This window comes from Lepidochelys kempii, chromosome 3, assembly GCF_965140285.1.
Source record: "Lepidochelys kempii isolate rLepKem1 chromosome 3, rLepKem1.hap1, whole genome shotgun sequence".
In the NCBI taxonomy this organism is placed as follows: Eukaryota; Metazoa; Chordata; order Testudines; family Cheloniidae; genus Lepidochelys; species Lepidochelys kempii.
The window spans coordinates 9,223,543-9,244,392 of NC_136382.1; the positions used below are offsets into that span (position 1 = coordinate 9,223,543).

The window sequence follows — 20,850 nt, forward strand, 5'->3', positions numbered from 1 at the left end:
GAGTGATCAGGTAAGGTGAGCTACTACCAGCAGGAGAGAAAAAAAAAAAACTTTTGTAGTGATAATCAAGGTAGGCCATTTCCAGCAGTTGACAAGAACATGTGAGGAACAGTAGGGGGGATGGGGGAAATAAACATGGGGAAATAGTTTTACTTTGCGTAATGACACATCCACTCCCAGTCTTTATTCAAGCCTAATTTAATGGTGTCCAGTTTGCAAATTAATTCCAATTCAGCAGTCTCTCGGAGTCTGTTCTTGAAGTTTTTCTGTTGAAGAATTGCCACTTTTAGGTCTGTAATCGAGTGACCAGAGAGACTGAAGTGTTCTCCAACTGGTTTTTGAATGTTATAATTCTTGACGTCTGATTTGTGTCCATTTATTCTTTTACATAGAGACTGTCCGGTTTGGCCAATGTACATGGCAGAGGGGCATTGCTGGCACATGATGGCATATATCACATAGGTAGATGTGCAGGTGAACGAGCCTCTGATAGTGTAGTTGATGTGATTAGGCCCTATGATGGTATCCCCTCAATAGATATGTGGACACAGTTGGCAATGGCCTTCGTTGCAAGGATAGGTTCCTGGGTTAGTGGTTCTGTTGTGTGGTTGCTGGTATTTGCTTCAGGTTGGGGGGCTGTCTGTAGGCAAGGACTGGCCTGTCTCCCAAGATCTGTGAGAGTGATGGGTCATCCTTCAGGATAGGTTGTAGATCCTTGATGATGCACTGGAGAGGTTTTAGTTGGGGGCTGAAGGTGATGGCTAGTGGCATTCTGTTATTTTCTTTGTTGGGCCTGTTGTGTAGTAGGTGACTTCTGGGTAATGTTCTGGCTCTGTCAATCTGTTTCTTCACTTCAGCCTGTGGCTATTGTAGTTGTAAGAATGCTTCATAGAGATCTTGTAGGTGTTTGTCTCTGTCTGAGGGGTTGGAGCAAATGCGGTTGTATTGTAGAGCTTGGCTGTAGACAATGGACCGTGTGGTCTGGTCTGGATGACAGCTGGAGGCATGTAGGTAAGTATAGCCGTCAGTAGGTTTCCGGTGTAGGGCTGTGGTTTTGCGGCCATCACTTAGTAGCACCGTAGTGTCCAGGAAGTGGATCTCTTGTGTGGATTGGTCCAGGCTGAGGTTGATGGTGGGATGGAAATTGTTGAAATCATGGTGGAATTCCTCAAGGGCTTCTTTTCCATGGGTCCAGATGATGGAAGATGTCATCAGTGTAGCGCAAGTAGAGTAGGGGCATCAGGGGACGAGAGCTGAGGAAGCGTTGTTCTAAGTCAGCCATAAAAATGTTGGCATACTGTTCCTGACGGCTTGTAGTCCATCTCTGTATGGAATGTTGGTGTAGAGGGCTTCTACATCCATAGTGGCTAGAACGGTGTTTTCAGGAAGATCACTGACGGACTGTAGTTTCCTCAGGAAGTCAGTGGTGTCTCAAAGATAGCTAGGAGTGCTGGTAGCGTAGGGCCTGAGGAGGGAAGTCTACATAGCCAGACAATCCTGCTGTCAGGGTGCCAATGCCTGAGATGATGGGGCGTCCAGCATCTCCAGGTTTATGGATCTTGGGGAGCAGATAGAATACCCCTGCTTGGGGTTCTAGGGGTGTGTCTGTGGGGTTTGTTCTTGTGCTTTTTCAGGGAGTTTCTTGAGCAGATGGTGTAGTTTCTTCTGGTAACCCTCAGTGGGATCAGAGGGTAATGGCTTGAGGAATGTGGTGTTGGAGAGCTGCCTAGCAGCCTCTTGTTCATATTCCGACTTATTCATGATGACGACAGCACCTCCTTTGTCAGCCTTTTTGATTATGGTGTCAGAGATGTTTCTGAGGCTGTGGATGGCATTATGTTCTGTACGGCTGAGGTTATGGGGCAATTGATGCTGCTTTCCCACAATTTAGGCCTGTAAACGCTGACTCCTGCTGGTAACAGCTCACCTTACCTGATCACTCTCATTACAGTGTGTATGGTAACACGCATTGTTTCATGTTTTCTGTGTATATAAAATCTCCCCACTGTACTACTGCTTTAAACAAAATCTAATTGACAAACTTTCTTCCACTCTAGCGGGAAAAGAGGCAAACAAAACTTTTAAGGATGGCTAGGTTTATACGTACTATTACAGTAGAAAAAACTATCCTATAGTTTGCTGATCCACATGCCTTATACTGCATCCAATGAAGTGAGCTGTAGCTCACGAAAGCTTACGCTCAAATAAATTTGTTAGTCTCTAAGGTGCCACAAGTACTCCTTTCCTTTTTGCGGATACAGACTTACACGGCTGCTACTCTGAAACCCTCCTCTAGAGTGTCTGACATAGGCAAGAAATTAAAATTGAGCAGAGTGATCCGAACCACCACGGTAACTGTCAGGGCAAGTCTACAGTCCAAATCTGCAGCTGTGCTGCTGTACTGCTTCAGGTGAAGACGCTCTAAGTTGATGGGAGAGAGGTCTCCCGTAGGCTTAATAATTCCAACTCCACGAAAGACGGTAGCTATGTGCCCACTGACATAGTGCTGTCTACACCGACGCATAGGATTGGTATAACTATCTTGTTCAGTGGTGTGGATTATTCACACCCCTGAGCAATGTAGTTATATCAAAGTAATTTTGTAGTATAGACCAGGGCTTACAGTAAGATAAATTTGGGGCCTATCTTCAGCCAGGTTATATTAACCATTTTAAATTCACACTATTCAAAAGTTGACCAGGAGCACAACTCTTGTTCTCTCTACTTAGCTTCTCTCCTTGTAATCCTAGTTCTTCTAGGATCCACTGTCAAATCACAAGTGGAAAGAAATATGAAATTGATAAGATACAGCAGGTTAACGAAATATTAAAGAACTTTCAGAGTCTCTGTTCAGTACTAGAAATAAGCAAAGGTTTCAAGATAAGTGGCAACTTTTTGCCAACCCTCCTTACACCCAATAGTTTCCCCTTTTTTTTTTTTTTAAACATAACATTATCACCACATTACTGGTCTCTCCCCCCCATTTGTACTTACTGGGTCGTCCTCCTCGCACTCCTGCCACTCTTGATAAAGATCCCTCATATCTATCAGCCGGTTTTCCAATTTCTCCAGTGACCAGATCTGTTTGCCTTTCCCTTTCCTTCTCACCTGAATAGCAGGCTCACTAAGAACTGCACCTCGCTGCAGAAATAAAACCATTAGAGAAGACGGCCTGAGTAAGGAATCCATGTCATGACAACTGGCACACAGTTAAACAGAAAGTAACTTTTTGATTTAAAAAAAATATCTAGTTTAAGCAGCCAAATTTGGAATAGTATAATCCAAGTCCAACTGTCAACATAGCATGGCCATGTCCTGTTAAACTGCCATATTTATCCCAACAACAATGGCAGAGATCTTCATAGATCCCTTCCTTTACAAAAGTGTTGCAAGGATGAATATTTAAGCATTTCATGAAGAGCCTCAAATGAAAGGGGCTGCAAATTCAAAGTAAGTTTATTACCATCTACAGTGTCCAAACTCATGCAGTTGCATAATCATTTCCTTCCTTTTATTTATTTCCTCATAACTTTTTATTAAGGCAAAATTACAATAACATGTTTAACACAGAATCATAAAAATGTAGGGCTGAAAGGTCCCTTGCGAAGTTATGAAGTCCCGCCACCTGTCCTGAGGCAGGACCAAGCAAACCTAGACCATCCCTAACAGGTGTTCTAACCCAGAGGTTCTCAAAATGAGGGGCAGATTCCCCCACCGTGTGTGTGTGAGTGTGAGAGAGAGAGAGACGCTTTAGGGGGAACAAACAACCTTACTGCGCACATTTTACCCACAGCAATGAATTACTAGCAAAGCTGATTCCTCCAGACATATCGGGTCCTCAGATGGCGCTGTACATTTGACTCTAGATGGTGCTGTGGATTTTGATAAATTTCTGTTAAACTTTCACAGCATTATACAAAGTCATTGCCATCTGTACGTTAATCCATTTGCTACGACGCAGTGTGCACATTTAATTGTAAGCACTGAGCACAATCACAGTTTTGCTTTTGCTCTTATTTCAATGGATAGTTGGCTCTGTTTGAATCAATGCCTGCCTTACTGTTTTTAATATGTAGTGAGAGTTGCATGTTGATTTCTTTTTTAACTGTATTTGTACCTGTGTGGCGGGAGGGGGGCGCAAACTACAACAGACACAAAGAAGCGGGGTGCAATCAAATATGTTTGAGAACCACTGTTCTAACCTGTTCTTAAAAACCTCCAATGACAGGGATTCCACAACCTCACTTGGAAGCCTATTCCAGAACTTAACTACCCTTATGGTTTGTAAGTTTTTCATAATATCGAACCTGCATCTCCCTTGTTGCAATTAAGCAGATTACTTCTTGTCCTATCTTTAGTGGACATGGAAAACTGATCATAGTTCTCTTTATAGCAGCCCTTAACATATTTGAAGACTTATCAGGTCCATCTCCTCCCACCATCTTCATCAAGTCTAAACATACCTAGGTTTTTTTTAACCTTTCCTCACAGGTTTTCTAAACCTTTTATCTTTTTTGTTGCTCTCCTTTGGACTCCCTCTCCAATTTCCCACATCTTTGCTGAAGTCTGGCACTCGAACTGGACACAGCACTCCATCTGAGGCTTACCAATGTCGAGCAGAACAGGACAATTGCCTCCTGGATCTTACATACAACACTCTTGTTAATACAACCCAGAATAATACTAGCCTTTTTTGCAACTGCACCACACTGTTGACTCATATTCAATTTGTGATCCACTATAACCCCCCAATCCTTACCACGTAGCCAGTTATTCCCCATTTTGTAGATGTGTATTTGACTTTTCCTTCTTAAGTGAAAAACTTTGTACTTGTCTTTATTGAATTTCATCTTGTTGATTTCAGACCAATTCTTCAATTTGTGACAGTCATGTTCCATTCTAATCCTGTTCTCCAAAAGTGCTTGTAACCCCATCCAGCTTGCAAATTTTATAAGCATACTTTTTACATTATCCAAGCCATTGATGAAAATATTGACTAGTACTGGACCTAGGAACGGCTCCTGGGAGACCTCACTAGATAAACTCTCCCAGTTTGACAACACACGATTGATAAATAATCTGAGCACAGTCTTTCAGACAGTTGTGCTCCTGCCCTATAGGAATTTCATCTCGACCATATTTCCCTAGTTTGCTTATGAGACTGCCATGTGGGACTGTGTCAAATGCCCTACTCAAATCAAGATACATCACGTCTGTTGCTTCCCCGCTATCCACCAGGCAAGTAACAATGTCAAAGAAGGAAATTAGGTTGGTTTGGCATGAATTGTTCTTGACAAATCCATGTTAGCTATTCCTTATAACACTATTATCATTTAGTGCTTACAAACTGTTTAATGATTTATTAAGGTCCAGGTATCAAAGTTAGGCTGACTGGTGGATAATTTCCCAGGGTCCTCTTTGTTCCACTTTTCTTAGATAGATATTACATTTGCCCTTCTCCAGTCCTCTGAGACCTCACTGTTCCATCCATTCTTGAAGATCACTGCTAACAGTTCTGAGATTGCTTCAGCTAGAACCTTAAGTACCCTAGAATAAACTTAATCAGGAACGGCCAACTTGACTACATCTAGCTTATCTAAATATTCTTTAACCTGTTCTCTCCCTATTTTGGTTTATACTCCTTCCCCCTTGTTGTTAATATATAGTTGTTAATATAATACTTGGGTTGAGTATCTGGTTACCATTAACCTTTTTAGTGAAAACTGAAGCAAAATGCGCATTAAACACCTCAGCCTTCTTGATCAGTTATTGGCTTTCCTTCTCCACTAAGTTGGGGACCTACATTTTCATAGTCTTTCTCTTGTTCTTAACGTACTTATAAAGCCTCTTCTTCTTGCCTTTTACGTCCATTGCAACATGTAACTCAATTTGTGCCTTAGCCTCTCTCATTTTGTTCCTACATGCTTGTGCTATTCTTTTGTAAAATATCTACATTACTTATTCATTATTACACCTATATAATTAGTGAGGATCGGGCTATTCTTTTCTACCACATGGCTTGCTGGCTGGGAAGCTGTCCTCCTCTGAGTATGTTAAGAAGAGTAAGCAAATTTCTCAATACCCATGCTCTTTTCAGTGCTTCTCTTGTGTACATGCTTGGTGTAAAAATTCCACCATTACAAGGACAGTTCATATTTTATTATACCACAATTCCCTGGGAGGAGTGGTCACATTTTTTCAGTAACGTGCAATACAAAGTCTAGCTGTTAACAATAAAAAAGAAATTAATGTTTCCTTCGTATTTTTAAGCCTATTGAAAGATTACCTTTATAGACAAAAAACTCTACGTATATAAGGCTGAGTTCTGAAGTGACTAATAAAAATTCCAAGTGTCGGTCGAAACGTATCCTTTACTGGACTCTTGTTGTCCTAAATTCTTATGATCTGGTCAACATAAGTGTGCATAGTTCCATGATTAAGACACTAGCCTGGGACATGGGAAACCAGGGTTCAATTCCCTGCTCTGACACATGCTTCTGTGTGACCTTAGACAAGTCACTTAAGTCTCTCTGTGCCTCACTTACCAATCTATAAAATGGGGATAACAGAACTTCCCTACTTCACAGGGATGTTGTGGTAAGTATGTTAAAGATTCTGAGTTGCTCAGATATTATGGTGATGGGGGCCAGATAAGTACATGAGAGAGATATGATTTACCCTACAGAGAATAATAATGATGGCAAGTATGAAATAGCAAAATATGAAGCAGCAAGAGGTATAAATTGAAATTTTAAATTATACCTTTGGCTTTCTTGGCTTTTGTCATCTTACGTGAAATGTAACCGCACAGTGAAGCCCTTTAATGAACAGCCACAAAAAGGAAATGCTACTTTTATGGCCACTATATCAGGTGATCACAACGTAATGGGATTAACATGGAGGGACTCCCATATTACTGGCAGTTGGGTCAAATGACCATGGTTAGCAGGCAAACTTAAGAGCATGTTTCATTGTTTTTAAAAGTTTATCCTTGGTGTTTTTAAACTCTGGCATTATTGCTGTAGAAACTGATTTTAAACTAATGCATTATGAAATACTATTTTTTTAGGCAAAATGGAATTTTAGCACCAGGCAACATGAGGGTGAATTTTGTTCTAGTTGAGAGAACTTGCATCGCATCACATCACATTTCCATAAACTAGCATATTTCCATACTTTCATGTAATCAGATACAACAAACATGCTACATGCTCTTCCAACATCACCATTCACAAGTGTGAACATGGGGCAAATTATCTGAATCATTAGAGCCATTGGATCACAATGTGAAGTGCGCCACGAGGCAACCTTTTATTGAACAATGATTAAGCTCAGTGAGCTGCTGCCTCACCTTTCTGTTAGCATTAAGGCTTGAAGCTGGGATCTGCAGAGTGACCTGATACTCCGTGCTCTTGTCCAATTCCTCTGAGATGAAACTGGCTTCTCTCACACACAAATTAGCTTTAACAATTTGCTCTCTCAGCTTCCTCAGGCTGTGGTTCAACATTTCTTCTCTTTTAAAGGGGGGGAAAGAAAAAGAGGACAACCAATAAATTGTTTTAGTGAGGAAACTTCTAACTAGACTTCTAGTAGAACACACAGGACCGTAAGGCTGATCACTGCCAGGTAGGTAGGGCATTCATAGGAATCAATATCCAAAGTAACTGATTTTAAAATAGAAAGATTAGCTAAATGCCAACTTGGTCTTTTTGAAAAAAGATATTTGAAATTTTTAAGAATTTAGTAAAAACAACAAGGATTCCTTGTAGCACCTTAGAGACTAACAAATTTATTTGGACATAAGCTTTCGTGGGCTCTGAAACCTATGAATTCATTGAATACAAAAGTTGCCAGGCTGCCAAGTCCAAAGACCCAAAGACCTCCCCCTTATCCATAGAACAGGCAGCACCTGTGTGAGCTATTCCGCACCTTTCCCACCCCAGAAGTGGAAGAACTGCATTAAGATGAAAGGATAATTCAGTCTCCATGATCCAGTCAATATTTGTTCTCCGAGAAGAGTGTATCAGTTAGTGCCTACTGTGATACGGAGACCTCTTCACAGGGATCTATGCTGACACCAAATTCCTTCTACACAAGCCACCAAATTATTATGAGATGGTCACAACTGATCTGGGCTGGATTTGAACCTGTGATCTAGAGATGAAATGCTCCAGCCTTCATTTCAATACTTATTTTTTCAAAAAATGTTTCTTTGGCAGTGTAAGTTAACAGGGGTGGGTGGGTGGGTGGGTGTGTGGGTGGGTGTGTGTGGGGGTGTGTGTGGGGGTGTGTGTGTCTTCTGCCTAACCCTCTGCTTTAGGCAAAGCATCACTTTCACCATAAGGCTGCTGTTACTGCCAGAAACACTGTCAGTGATTCTGTTATGACAGGAGGCAGAAGTCCTGAGCACCTTCACTGGGATTTTCTAAGAAGCGGAAGGAGGATCCCTCTTATGGACCCAAATGAATTACTCCACTAGAGCCAGCGACCAACTCCCACAGTCTTGTAGGGACTGTGGGACAATCCTCCCTTCATTTAGTGCTATTCTATTCCCCATCCTAGGACTGCTCAGGTCATATAGATGAACATGAGTGGAAGAAATGCAGTGGCTATAAGAGTAGGTTTGCAGCCTCTGAAAGAAGGTGTTGCTTCCATGGGGGACAATCTTTGGATACTGTTGTTATAGCAGGGATGGTCAAACCATGGCTCGTGAGCTGCATGCAGCTCTTTTACAGTTAAAGTGCAGCTTGCAGAGCTCTCCATGCCCCTCTTCCCCAATCTCCAGTCTGGGTGGGAGGAGCTCAGAGCTTCTGCCCTGTGCCGGGGAAACGGGGGTGGGGGGGTGGGGGGCTTCAGCCCTGCGGGAGGTTCCTGCCAGAACTTGGGACTTCAACCCCACAGGAAGTGCCTGTCGGGGCTTGGGACTTCAGCTGCGAAGCCCCAAGCCCTGGCAGGTGCTCTCCACAGAGCTGAAGCCCCAAGCCCCTGCTCCCTGCACAGCAGAAGCCCCGAGCCTGGGCAGGCACCTCCCGCAGAGCAGAAGCCCCGGTACCCACCTCCCCTGAGGGACAGAAGCCCCTAGCCCCACCGCAGGGTTGAAGCTGAGCCCCAGCAGGCATGACCCCGGGACTCAAGCCCCAGCAGGTGTGCCCGGCTCTCAAATTTCTGAAGATTATCCTATGCGGCTCAGAGAATCAGTCCACCCCTGTGCTATAGTTTATAGAGGAGTCCATAAACTTCCCCCAATCTCCCATTCTTCACTTCAAATTAAAATGGATGAGCCATTTGAGAATACACTGTAGATAGTATTCCTGAATGACTAGATAAGGTGACAAAATAGTTTTTTTCCACCTTTATTTTCTAGGACTTGTTAGAACAAAATGCATGGTCTGATAATCTTTACACTGACATTTCCTCTTGGCTGATGGCATCCCCACAACATTGTTGCTTCTCTGCAGGGCTCTTCTTGGGAGCCAAGGACATGCGTTGTAGTCAAATGCATCTTAAATCTATAAGAGACTTCGCTGGCATTAGAAGACTGCAAGGCTGATCACCACTGCTTGAGAAATGCTGTATATTCTCATCACCCACCTCTCTTCCGCCCACTGGCGTAAGCGCTGCTGAGCACTGGGTGAGTGGGAGGAGAACCTGTCCATGCTGCGGAAGTGTTGTTTCTCTGGAGACAACCGCCTTCGCAACTGCTCTAGTTCGTGCTCGTACATTAGCCGCTGCCGCTCCAGTGCGGATTGCTTCTCCTCTTCGTACTGCTGTTCCACGCTCTGCAAGATTGACTGCATCGGGTCTAAACCGGTGTTGAAAATAAAGAAGCTAGTATTGAAGTATTTGGACACTCACTGAGTGCAGAGCTATTAGAGGGAAGCACTGATCCAGTGAACAGGGCACAGAGTTTGGGACTAAGGGGACCTGGATTGTATTCCATGAGTTTATCTCATGATCTTGAACAAGTTACCACTTTTCTATGGCTCAGTCCTCATCTATAAAATAGGGATACTGCTAGTTTTCTGCCTTTGTAAAGCCCTCAGATCAATGGATGAAGTGTACTCTAAAGATTAAAAATAACTAGAAGAGATGAACTATTACATTTTGTCAAAGTATACAAAACCAATTGTTATTTTGTTCTATAGTTTAGCATTAGAAATCAGAGAGGGATAGGTAGGTGACCTAATGGAAGTTAGAGATGGACAAGGTCAGGTTGAATCAATTCCCCTCACCTTTGCAAAGTGGGACACCTTTGGCAGCTATATAAGGCTACTGAAACCAAAAAACTTGACTTCAGAGTCAGTTGCAGGATCAGAGAGTACAAAGCTCTGCCCAAACACCTCAATGCTAGACCATGATATCCCCAATGTTCTAGTTCTGGGTCTCGCCTGAACAGAAACTGTGAATTCTAACAAGTTTTGTAGGGTTTTTTTCCCTTCAAGGGTAAAGTGACTAAGAGAAGAAAGTGTATTCAGTAGGAAGCTAGAAAGGAAAATGATTCCTGGGTTACAAGGTACTCAGGATGTAATCCTATTCCCTGCTTGTATTCTAATATATCTGCTGCCTCTTACCATTGCCACTGAGTGCCTTCATGATAACTTCCATTTGGGCATATTCATAGCTGAAGTTCATTTCACTGGATACTTCACTGGAATTGTCTCCATCTATATCTAGCTGCTCGACACTGTTGCTGCACCCCAGAGAGTTGTCTTGCTCTTCATCCTCCTGCTCTACTTTCTTTTTCTTTTTTGGCAAACTCAATCTTTAAAAAAAAGAAAAGAAAAAACAATGTCTAACAAACAAACAATTTTTATCCCCTGCCTCTGTAATAAAACTTGCTTTTAGAGGATTCTTAAAATGAAGGCAAGTCCCCACAACCCACAGATTTTCCTTTTAAAATATTGTGTGGATGAAGGTGGTGCCCTCCTCAGTAGAGTCAAAATAAAGGTTTCAAAGCATCCTAACCGGGACCACTATATCAGACTGGAAGTACAACTGCCCTTCTCTCCTCTCCTTCAGATACAGCTATTTATACCAGATGGACACCTATCTATTCATAGATTCTAAAGCCAGAAGCGACCATTGTTATCCTCTAGACCTGGGGTTCCCAAACTTGGTTAGCGGCTTGTTCAGGGTAAGCCCCTGGTGGGCTGCGAGATGCTTCGTTTACCTGAGCGTCCACAGAGACGGCCGCTTGCAGTTCCCAGTAGCCGCGGTTCGGCGTTCCTGGCCAATGGGGGCTGTGGCAAGCGGTGGCCCGGTCCACGCCGCTTCCGCAGCTCCCATTGGCCGGGAATGGTGAACTGGACGCTCAGGTAAACAAAGTGTCTTGTGGCCCGCCAGGGGCTTACCCCAAACAAGCCGCGAACCACTTTTGGGAACCCCTGCTCTAGACTAACCTTCTGTAGAACACAGGCCAGAGAATTTTCCCATAACAATTCTGAGAGCATACCTTTTAAAAAAAAAATCCATGTTACACCTTTCTCTGCTAGATTGTTGAGTCCATTATTAAATATTTGTTCCCTATGTAAATACTTACAGACTGTAATCAAGTCACTCCTTAACCCTGTCTTTCTTAGCTAAATAGACTGAGCTCCTTGAGTCTATAACTATATAAGGCATGTTTTCTAATCCTTTAATTATTCTCATGGCTCTTCTCTGAACCCTTTCCAATTTATCAACACCCTTCTTGAAGTGTGGGCACCAGAACTGGACACAGTATTCCAACAGCAGTTACACCAGTGCATATACAGAAGTAATATAATCTCTCTACTCCTGCTCTAGATTTCCTTATTTATGTATCCAGGATCACATTAGCTCTTTTGGCCACAGTGTCATACTGGGAGTCTGTATTCATCTGATAATCCACTGATTATCTATGCCCCTAGGCACCTCTGACAGCATTTAACAATACAGATATAATTTACAACTCCATGAATTTCATCAACCCTCTCACGCATTAATCAACAAACTGCCTGGTGACATTGAAGTTATTCCCCTCTTCTTCCTCCTTCACAAGCCTCCCTCTTTCCAAAAGGGAAGGAGAATAATTAGGTTTTATAGCATGCCCTAGAGGTCAAAAGATTTGGGCGATTTCAGACCAAGGGTGGAAAGCGAGTTACAAAGATGAGAGGCCCTTCCCAGAGAACACTTGCCAGCAGTCATCACTTTTCTTTTTTTAAACAGAGGGAACTCCATTCTGAGGGTCTCCAATGATCAGAACTGTAGCAGTATGCCAGGGAGCATGGTGGTCTTTCGGGTAGGTAAGTCCCATGTCACTTAGGAAATTATAAATCAATCACGTTAAACTCCATTCCAGAAACCAAGAGGCAGACACTGCAGATAAGCGTAATATGCTCACAATGAGACATACTGTTTACCAAGGATGCTTCAGAATTCCACACCAACATCAGCTTTCAGAAAAATGTGAACTGTAGCCCCAAATACAGTGCACTGTAGTAATCTAATCTGGAGGTGACAAAGGTGTTAATGATGGTAGTATAGTCCACAACAAAATGGGCCACAACCTCCTGGAAATACATAAATTAAAATCATCCTCAGCACATTACAACCAAGCCAAGACTGTGCGCAGAGGCTATGACAATGGGCATTCAAAAACATCCTCTAGCCAGCATTGCCTCTACAAACCCATAGAACGGGCAGCATATGATCCATCTGCATCTTGAGAGCTCGGGTAGAGGCCCAAAATTATTCTTTGTGCTAAAAGCTAAAGCAAAACTGGCTCAAGGTCATAACTGGATTAAGACCTTCTATACCTGAAGAAGTGGTTGTTTCCCCACAGTATTCTGTCTCCATGGTGTAGCTGCGTAGGACCCACAACAGCAGAACCATTTACAAATGTTCTGTGAGGAAAAGAAGAAGAAAACCTAATACAAATACATCCAGATAGGTTCTGTTTTTTAGAATAGTTTGTTTCATTCTCTCAGTTAGTTTGGGGGAGGAAAGCAGGTTTGAGGATTACAAATTAATAAGCAAGCATGTGTCCTGTAACTTAGCACTGGTTCACCAATTTCTGAACTGATTTAAACTCTCATTTAAGCTCCATAATATTTAGTATTTTTTAAACACAAACTGTACTTGAAGAGCATTATTGAAAACAAATCTATTGGGCCTAAAAAAAGTGTATGGCTTTGAATATAGCCCATTGGAAGGAAACACAGCTATTTTTACTTTGTTTAGAAATACAGGGAGAACAAATGTACACCATGTAAAGAAAAAGTTGGAGATCTTGGCTATATGCATGGTTTACTGGAGACATCATCAACTCCAGTTTTATGGTTCATACTGGTAAAAACTACACTTTTATACTGTTTATTTCTAAAATAGACCAAGCTCCTAGGCCTGCACATACAGAACCTCGATAAAGTACAGGAATTTCATGCCCATTATGTGTTCATCACCACATTATATGGAACATTAAGCTTTTGTTAGAAACCCCAAACGTGCATGGAATTTTGTGGTTTGTTGGAATGTAGCATTTACTTTCCAAGTACCATTACTTAATCGGATAACATAGCACAGTGGTCCCCAATCTTTCTGTGGGAATAGCACATTCCTATTCCCAACAGACTGTGGCGGGTGCCAAACACTCTGCCGCCGAAATGCCACCGAGAAGCGGCAGCGGAAAGAAGCCTCGCCGCCGAAATGCCGCTGAGAAATGGCAAAGCTTCTCAGCTGCATTTTGGCAGCGCGGTGTCAATTGCCCCGGCGGGCGCCATTGCCCCCTGACATAACATATGAACAGTTTTTATAGAAGATTAGTTCATATGTTGACACTCACAGCTAAATTTAGACATGTGCAAATAAATTAGCACGTGTTTGCTGAAACTATAATTTACTTCTGTATCATCATTAAGAAAAAAGACACACGTACCCCAGATATTCTGTTTGAAATCTAATCCAATAAGACCCAGAACTGGAAGAGCAAGGATGCTATATATTAGGAATGAGATGCACTGACAGAGCTGTTCAGGGGGAACACAGCAAGCTCATTATTAAAATCTAAACAGAAGCCAAGTAGCATTTTATCTTGAGATGAAGTGAAGAAGCTTATTTAGAAATCATCTTCAGGCACCATTCACCCTAACGTATTTGCTAAAATTAAAGGTATGGGGCTGACTTTACAATATTTTGTAACATTACCGAGTATTTTTCTGAGGTGTTAGCATAACCTGTCCTTCTGAGGGTATTTCTATCACACAGTGTTCAGGAAGAATTCCCATTCCACATAACTGGATATCTTGGGAGTCATCTGACCCTATTAACGTGTGCTCCTGTGGAAGAATCCAATTCAGATGTTAGTAACAGGTAGCAGACATTTCCTTCTGATTACTCTATAGTGAGTGCACACCTCGCACCCTTACCTCCTACCCTTCGGAATGCCTACTCCCTTAATTACTGAAGTTTTGAAAGCTACTTATAGTAATCTTTAAAAAAGGGGAAGGAGACATTAGGACTAGAAGCAATCAGAGAAATGAAACTGAACTGATTTATAAGTGACATTTGTAATAATAAATTTTAGATTGACCTAGACCTTCACGGCAAAGAGTGAAAAAGGCCCACACTTCGGAATCCTTTAGCAATTGAGAAGTGCTATGCTGAGCTACATCTACACTACACACCAGCAGCAGCGTGTAGCATACGTGTAGCCAAATGCTGCAGTGGAAAGCAAGCTGCATCCACACTACAGTGTGTAACTACATGTGCCCGGGAAAGGCTCTGGCAGTGGAAAGCCAGACAGGAATGGCTCACTCTTTCCCTGCTGCCGCCATCCCCCTCCCCGGCCAGAGCTTTTTCCTGTTGCAGGGAAAGGCTCCAGGAACAGGGATCTGGGAGAACCCTGCCCCGCTGCCAGAGTCTTCCCCTACTTACATAAATATCCCCATCCTTCAGGTGTTCCTTTACTTGCCTAAGCCATGCCTCGCCAGCTACAACGTTATTTATGTCCTTGCTAGGGTAGCTACAGGGGTGTGTACTCTCACTGCATGCTTCTTTTGGCAGCACGTAGATGTACCTTCAATGTAAAGAAGTGACAGTAGCAGTGGTAAGAGGCTAACAAGGGACTACTAGTTAAGAACAGATACTGGTAGCATAACAGACCACTTACAATGTGCCGCAAGTTGTATGTGGCACTAGTCGACATGTAGAATACCCAGAACAATTGGGCACAGCTTCTCTTTTACACCTAGAATAGAGCTCTCCACCAACCAAAGGGAGCTCTAGACAGTGCTGCCCAGCTCTTGCAGAGCTCAGATGTTTCAGCACAAAAGAGGCTGAAGAGGACTGCTAGACTGACAAAAGGGAGCTGGCTCTGAGATTCGGTGGATCCACACTCTGATCATCTTCAGGAAAACCTGCAAAAAACCTTCCTCTTTGAAAAAGCCTTTTCTCCACAACAATGACACAAAACTGAAACCCCATTCTACTCAGAAATCCAAAATCACCCAAAAAGAAAGTCTGAAACAAATCAATCTGAAATTTAAAAAAAAAAAAAATCTAAAAAATAACTTTTCACCCCAAAGTGGGAGTCGTCGAGCAGGACATAGCTGCTAAATTTGATTTTTAGTGACTATAAACAGTAGTGAGAAGCAAACCACAACTCTAAGATAGATAGTTCTGGTTCTATCTGAAAGGGAATTCCAAAAACATTGAGTATTATTTTTACTAGTTTCCCCATCCTACACCACATAACAATGAGTGCATTTTGCACAGGGACTGAGATCATCCTTCTGAATGTGCTTTGTCATTAATGTATTCTTGTTATGTATTCACATTAAGCAACAAAGAAATCACCACAGTCTCAATAGCTGTCAGAGTTGAGGCTGACTTAGCCGTATGAATCAGAATCCAGACACCTACATACAAGATGCCTGGAAATGCTTTGACTCCTCTCCAAAAATCCTGAATCAGCTCTTTTGTTGTTTATTAATGGTTATAAGGGGCAGTGATGAATAAGGGTTTTTTCTTTTGTTTTAATTCTTTGGGTAGCGGTTTGCTCTGTGATATACAATGACTGATCTAAAAAGAAGACAACATACATCTCCTAAGAGAGGCAGCATAAAACCACTTTTAGCCCAAATGCTAATCATGTGGCTGCCCCAAGACAAATTACTCCACTTCAGTGGGAGGGAAATCATTAACAACCAACAATGTGAGAACTTTGGCACTTGAACTTAACATTAAATTGCTGCTCTACTCTGAAAAGTGACTTAAAACTGCAGCATAGATTCCATTTGCCACTCTGCCTCCAGACCAAACCTGCTCAATTTACAAACTAGTCCAGACTTAAGCTGGGTTCGTTCTTTTGCACCCAACACCAATAATATGGAATTCTACCATCAGAAGTTGCACTTCACCAGAATAGATGAGCTGGAATAGAACCCAGCCCTCTCCCCAGAGCCATATTGATTCTGCAGTGGTAACAGAAGTAAAAAACTAATTTTAGAAGTCAGTAGATATAACTGTGAACATACATGGAGAAGCAAACTGATTTAGTAAGATGCCCCAAGTTTTGCATAATCACTTTTCTGAGTAAAGCTACATAACAAGAGCTGTAAAGGCCAGACAACTGCTTGCAAAAAGGAAAATTTCTAAGGATACAAAATGCTACTATGACACATTTACATTGCTTTCTGGTTCTCTGTAACAGTAAAGATGACCTGCAATTTAAAAAAAGCTGTATTTGGGCCATTTTTGCTAACCACTGGACACTAAACAATGCCTCTGTAGTCTGTTTCTCATAAGGAACTCTCTACCCATATGCATTTCCACAGGGTTAAATTATCCACTTAAACATGTTGAAACAAAGTGTTATTTCACCTTTAAGTAGTAGACCAGAAGTTCATTGAGAGCAGGATCTGCATTCAAATTAACAAGGAAGCACTTGTTATCCCCAACTTTGATTCCAGAAGACTGAAGAGATATGCCAAGACTTTCCAGTTGTTTCTGCCGCTCCTGTAAGAGAAACCGCCAAAATATTAATGTTTAAGATGTATAAGAAACAGATATATTACAGTATACATTACTACCTGCTAAGAAATCAAACCAATATAATAAGCAGCAACTTATTGAATTAAAGGCATCCAGGAAACTATTTCTGATGGGCCTCTTGCCAGTGCATGTTGGAACCCTATAGTCTCAGAGGGTTATATCTTGCTAGCGAAAGACAAGTATAGTTGTGAGGATCACATTGTAGATCTGCATGGGCTTCACTATAGCCTCCTTGAAATAATGAAACAGCAACACAAAGCCACCTCTACAGCCTTTTGTTTCCCATTCTTAGCTAGGAGGCAACAAATTCAGCCAAATCCTTGCCAAGTCAAACTGTTCATCTTTGTCCCATAGAAACTGAACACCAAAAAATTTGAAATTCTATTTAAATAATGCAGGAAAGATTTCCTGCTAAACAAGAACAGTAGCATTTAACAGGTTTCAGAGTAGCAGCCGTGTTAGTCTGTATCCGTAAAAGGAAAAGGAGTACTTGTGGAACCTTAGAGACTAACAAATTCATTAGAGCATAAGCTTTTGTGAGCTACAGCTCATGAAGTGAGCTGTAGCTCACGAAAGCTTATGCTCTAATGAATTTGTTAGTCTCTAAGGTGCCACAAGTACTCCTTTTCTTTTTAGAAGCATTTAAGATGGCATATTATTCTCATCAACTGACTTCTTAAGAGTTCAACAACAAACCATAGAATCATAGAATATCAGAGTTGGAAGGGACCTCAGGAGATCATCTTGTCCAACCCCCTGCTCAAAGCAGGACCAATCCTCAATTTTTGCCCCAGATCCCTAAATGGCCCCCTCAAGGATTGAACTCACAACCCTGGGTTTAGCAGGCCAATACTCAAACCACTGAGCTATCCCTCCCCCCCAACCAGTACTTTATTAAAACCAGTACTTTATTAAAAGCGTACATCTTTTACAGGGAAATGTTAAAAGTTTTTTTCCCAGTATTCCACTCTTCACCCAAACATTTTTGACTTTGTAGTGGACAGATATCTTTCTATCTTACCATCCTTTCCTAACAGAATGACCACAGTTTGGTTAATAATACCACCTAGCTCAGAAATTAAACAGAGCTACACTGAAAAGTGCAGTGGAAAGTCTCAAAAACTAAATGTAAAGCTTTTCAGCAGAACAAACTGATGCTCGGGTGAGGGTCCATCATCTACTAAAGCTAGGATTCCAAAGGAGAGAATTCATGCAATTCCCCAGGGTTGTCTCACAATGCTCATAAGAACGTAAGCACGGCCATACTGGATCAGACCAAAGATCCATCCAGCCCAGTATCCTGTCTTCCAACAATGGCCAATGCCAGGTGCCCTAGAGGGAATGAACAGAACAGGTAATGATCAAGTGATCTATCCCGTCACCCATTCCCAGCTTCCGGCAAACAGAGGCTAGGGACACCATCCCTGCCCATCCTGGCTAATAGCCATTGATGGACCTATCCTCCATGAACTTATCTAGTTCTTTTTAGAACCCTGTTATAGTCTTGCCTCATGTGAACAAAAGAAGTAATCCCCCTGCTTTTTTTTTTTTTTTTTTAAACAGAGGGAAAATTGAGAAACAAAATGGTTAAGCGACTTGCACAAGAAGTCCACGGCAGAACCATGATTAAAATCGCTATTTCACTCAGTCCCAGGCCATAAACTCAAGGCTGTTGTTTTCTATAACCTATTGGTAGACACAGGACCCATAGGCCAAAGAAAGAGTTGATTCCTGGTCTGAATCACGAGAGATTTTCTATTAAAAAAAAAAAAAAAAAAAGTACAAGAGACAGAGTTTCTGTATTATGCAAAAAATTTAAGTGCATAGGCCCAAGGAAAAAAATTAAATTAAAAGCTTCAGCAGTATACCAAACAGCAATCATAGAATCATAGGATCAGAAGGGACGTCATGAAGTCATCTAGTCTAGTCCCCAGCCCTCAAGGCTGGATGAAGTATTATCTAGACCATCTCTGTCAGGTGTTTGTCTAACCTGCCCTTAAAAACTTCTAATGACTGAGATTCCACAACCTCCCTAGGCAATTTATTCCAGTGTTTAACTACCCTGACAGTTCAGAAGTTTTTCCTAATGTCCAGTCTAAACCTCTCTTGCTGCAATTTAAGCCCGTTGCTTTTTATCCGTTCCTCAGGGGTTAAGGAGGACCATTTTTCTCCCTCCTTGGAACAACCTTTTATGTACTTGAAAACTGTCATGTCCCCTCTCAGTCTTCTCTTCTCCAGACTAAACAACCCCAATTTTTTTCAATCTTCCCTCATAGGTCATGTTTGCTAGACCTTTAATCATTTTTGTTGCTCTTCTCTGGACTTTCTCCAATTTGTCCACATCTTTCCTGAAATGTGGCACCCAGAACTGGACACAATACTCCAGCTGAGGTCTAATCAGTGCAGAAGAATTACTTCTTGTGTCTTGCTTACAACACTCCTGCTAATACATCCCAGAATGTGTGTTTTTTTGCATCAGTGTTACACGGTTGACTCATATTTAGCTTATGATCCACTGTGAGCCCCAGATCCCTTTCCACAATACTCCTTCCTAGGCAGTCATTTCCCATTTTGTAGGTGTGCAACTGATTGTTCCTTCTTAAGTAGAGTACTTTGCATTTGTCCTTGTTAAATTTCATCCTATTTACTTCAGACCATTTCTCCAGATCATTTTGAATATTAATCCTATTCTCCAAAGCACTTGTAACCCCTCCCAGCTTAGTATCATCCACAAACTTCATATGTGTAGTTTCTGTGCTATTTTCTAAATCATTGATGAAGATATTGAACAGAACTGGATCCAGAACTGATCCCTGAAGGACCCCACTTGATATGCCCTTCCATCTTGATTGTGAACCACTGATAACTACTCTCTGGGAATAGTTTTCCAACTAGTTATGCACCCACCTTGTAGTAGCTCCATCTAGGTTGCATTTACCTAGTTTGTTTATGAGAAGGTCATGTGAGACAATATCAAAAGCCTTACTGAAGTCAAGATATATCACATCTACCGCTTCCCCGCTATCAACAAAGCTTGTTACCCTGTCAAGGAAAGATATGTTGGTTTGACACAATTTGTTCTTGACAAATCCATGCTGACTGTTACTTATCACCTTATTATCTTCCAGGTGTTCGCAAACTGATTGCTTAATTATTTGCTCCCTTATCTTTCCGGGTACTGAAGTCAAGCTGACTGGTCTGTAATTCCCCGGGTTGTCCTTATTCCCCTTTTTATAGATGGGCACTATATTTGCCCTTTTCCAGTCTTCTGGAATCTCTCCAATCTTCCATGACTTTTCAAAGATAATTGCTAATGTCTCAGATATCTCCTCAGTCAGCTCCTTGAACATTCTAGGATATATTACAGCAGAATCTGGTGACTTGAAGACATCTAACTTGTCTAAGTAATTTTTATAACTTGTGCTTTCCCTAATGTATGCTTCTAAAATTTTGAGAGAATTGTCATTTAATTCCCCATAATGCTTTGATAATGTTTTTTCCTCATCACCAAAGCTCGCTGCTTTTCTTTTCAACCCCGTGCTTTTGTATCCGATATTGGGCATTTTTAATATTTCCTTCCCTCATGCTCCTGGAAAGGACAATGTGGATTCTTCAAAGTTCTATTGTATTGAATCATCTCTGTTCTTCGAGGTGTATATTTATGTTATTAATGCTTCCTGGTGTGGAAGAAATATTACAGTAGGTGAAGATGTAAAGTTTGTATTAAAGAACCCGATAAACTAGCACTTTTTTCTAATAAAAATAGAGCCAAACAAAAACAAAACAAAAAACACACCATTTTACAAAAGAATTCCAGCAGTTAAAAACATGGTTTTACCA

General features: G+C 41.7%; 1 protein-coding gene across 5 annotated transcripts in view; it reads right to left on the reverse strand.

The window, feature by feature from the left end:
- The window catches only part of KIF13B (kinesin family member 13B), a 206,194-nt gene that overhangs the window by 73,772 nt on the left and 111,572 nt on the right, over window positions 1-20,850 (reverse strand). For all 5 annotated transcript variants that reach the window (XM_073335650.2, XM_073335648.2, XM_073335649.2 and 2 more), the window contains 7 exons: window positions 16,840-16,974; window positions 14,164-14,294; window positions 12,777-12,863; window positions 10,572-10,762; window positions 9,592-9,802; window positions 7,352-7,514; window positions 2,995-3,141 (listed from right to left, as the gene is read on the reverse strand). In XM_073335650.2, the coding sequence (XP_073191751.1) occupies window positions 2,995-3,141; window positions 7,352-7,514; window positions 9,592-9,802; window positions 10,572-10,762; window positions 12,777-12,863; window positions 14,164-14,294; window positions 16,840-16,974 (1,065 nt within the window). The remainder of the gene's footprint in view (window positions 1-2,994; window positions 3,142-7,351; window positions 7,515-9,591; window positions 9,803-10,571; window positions 10,763-12,776; window positions 12,864-14,163; window positions 14,295-16,839; window positions 16,975-20,850) is intronic.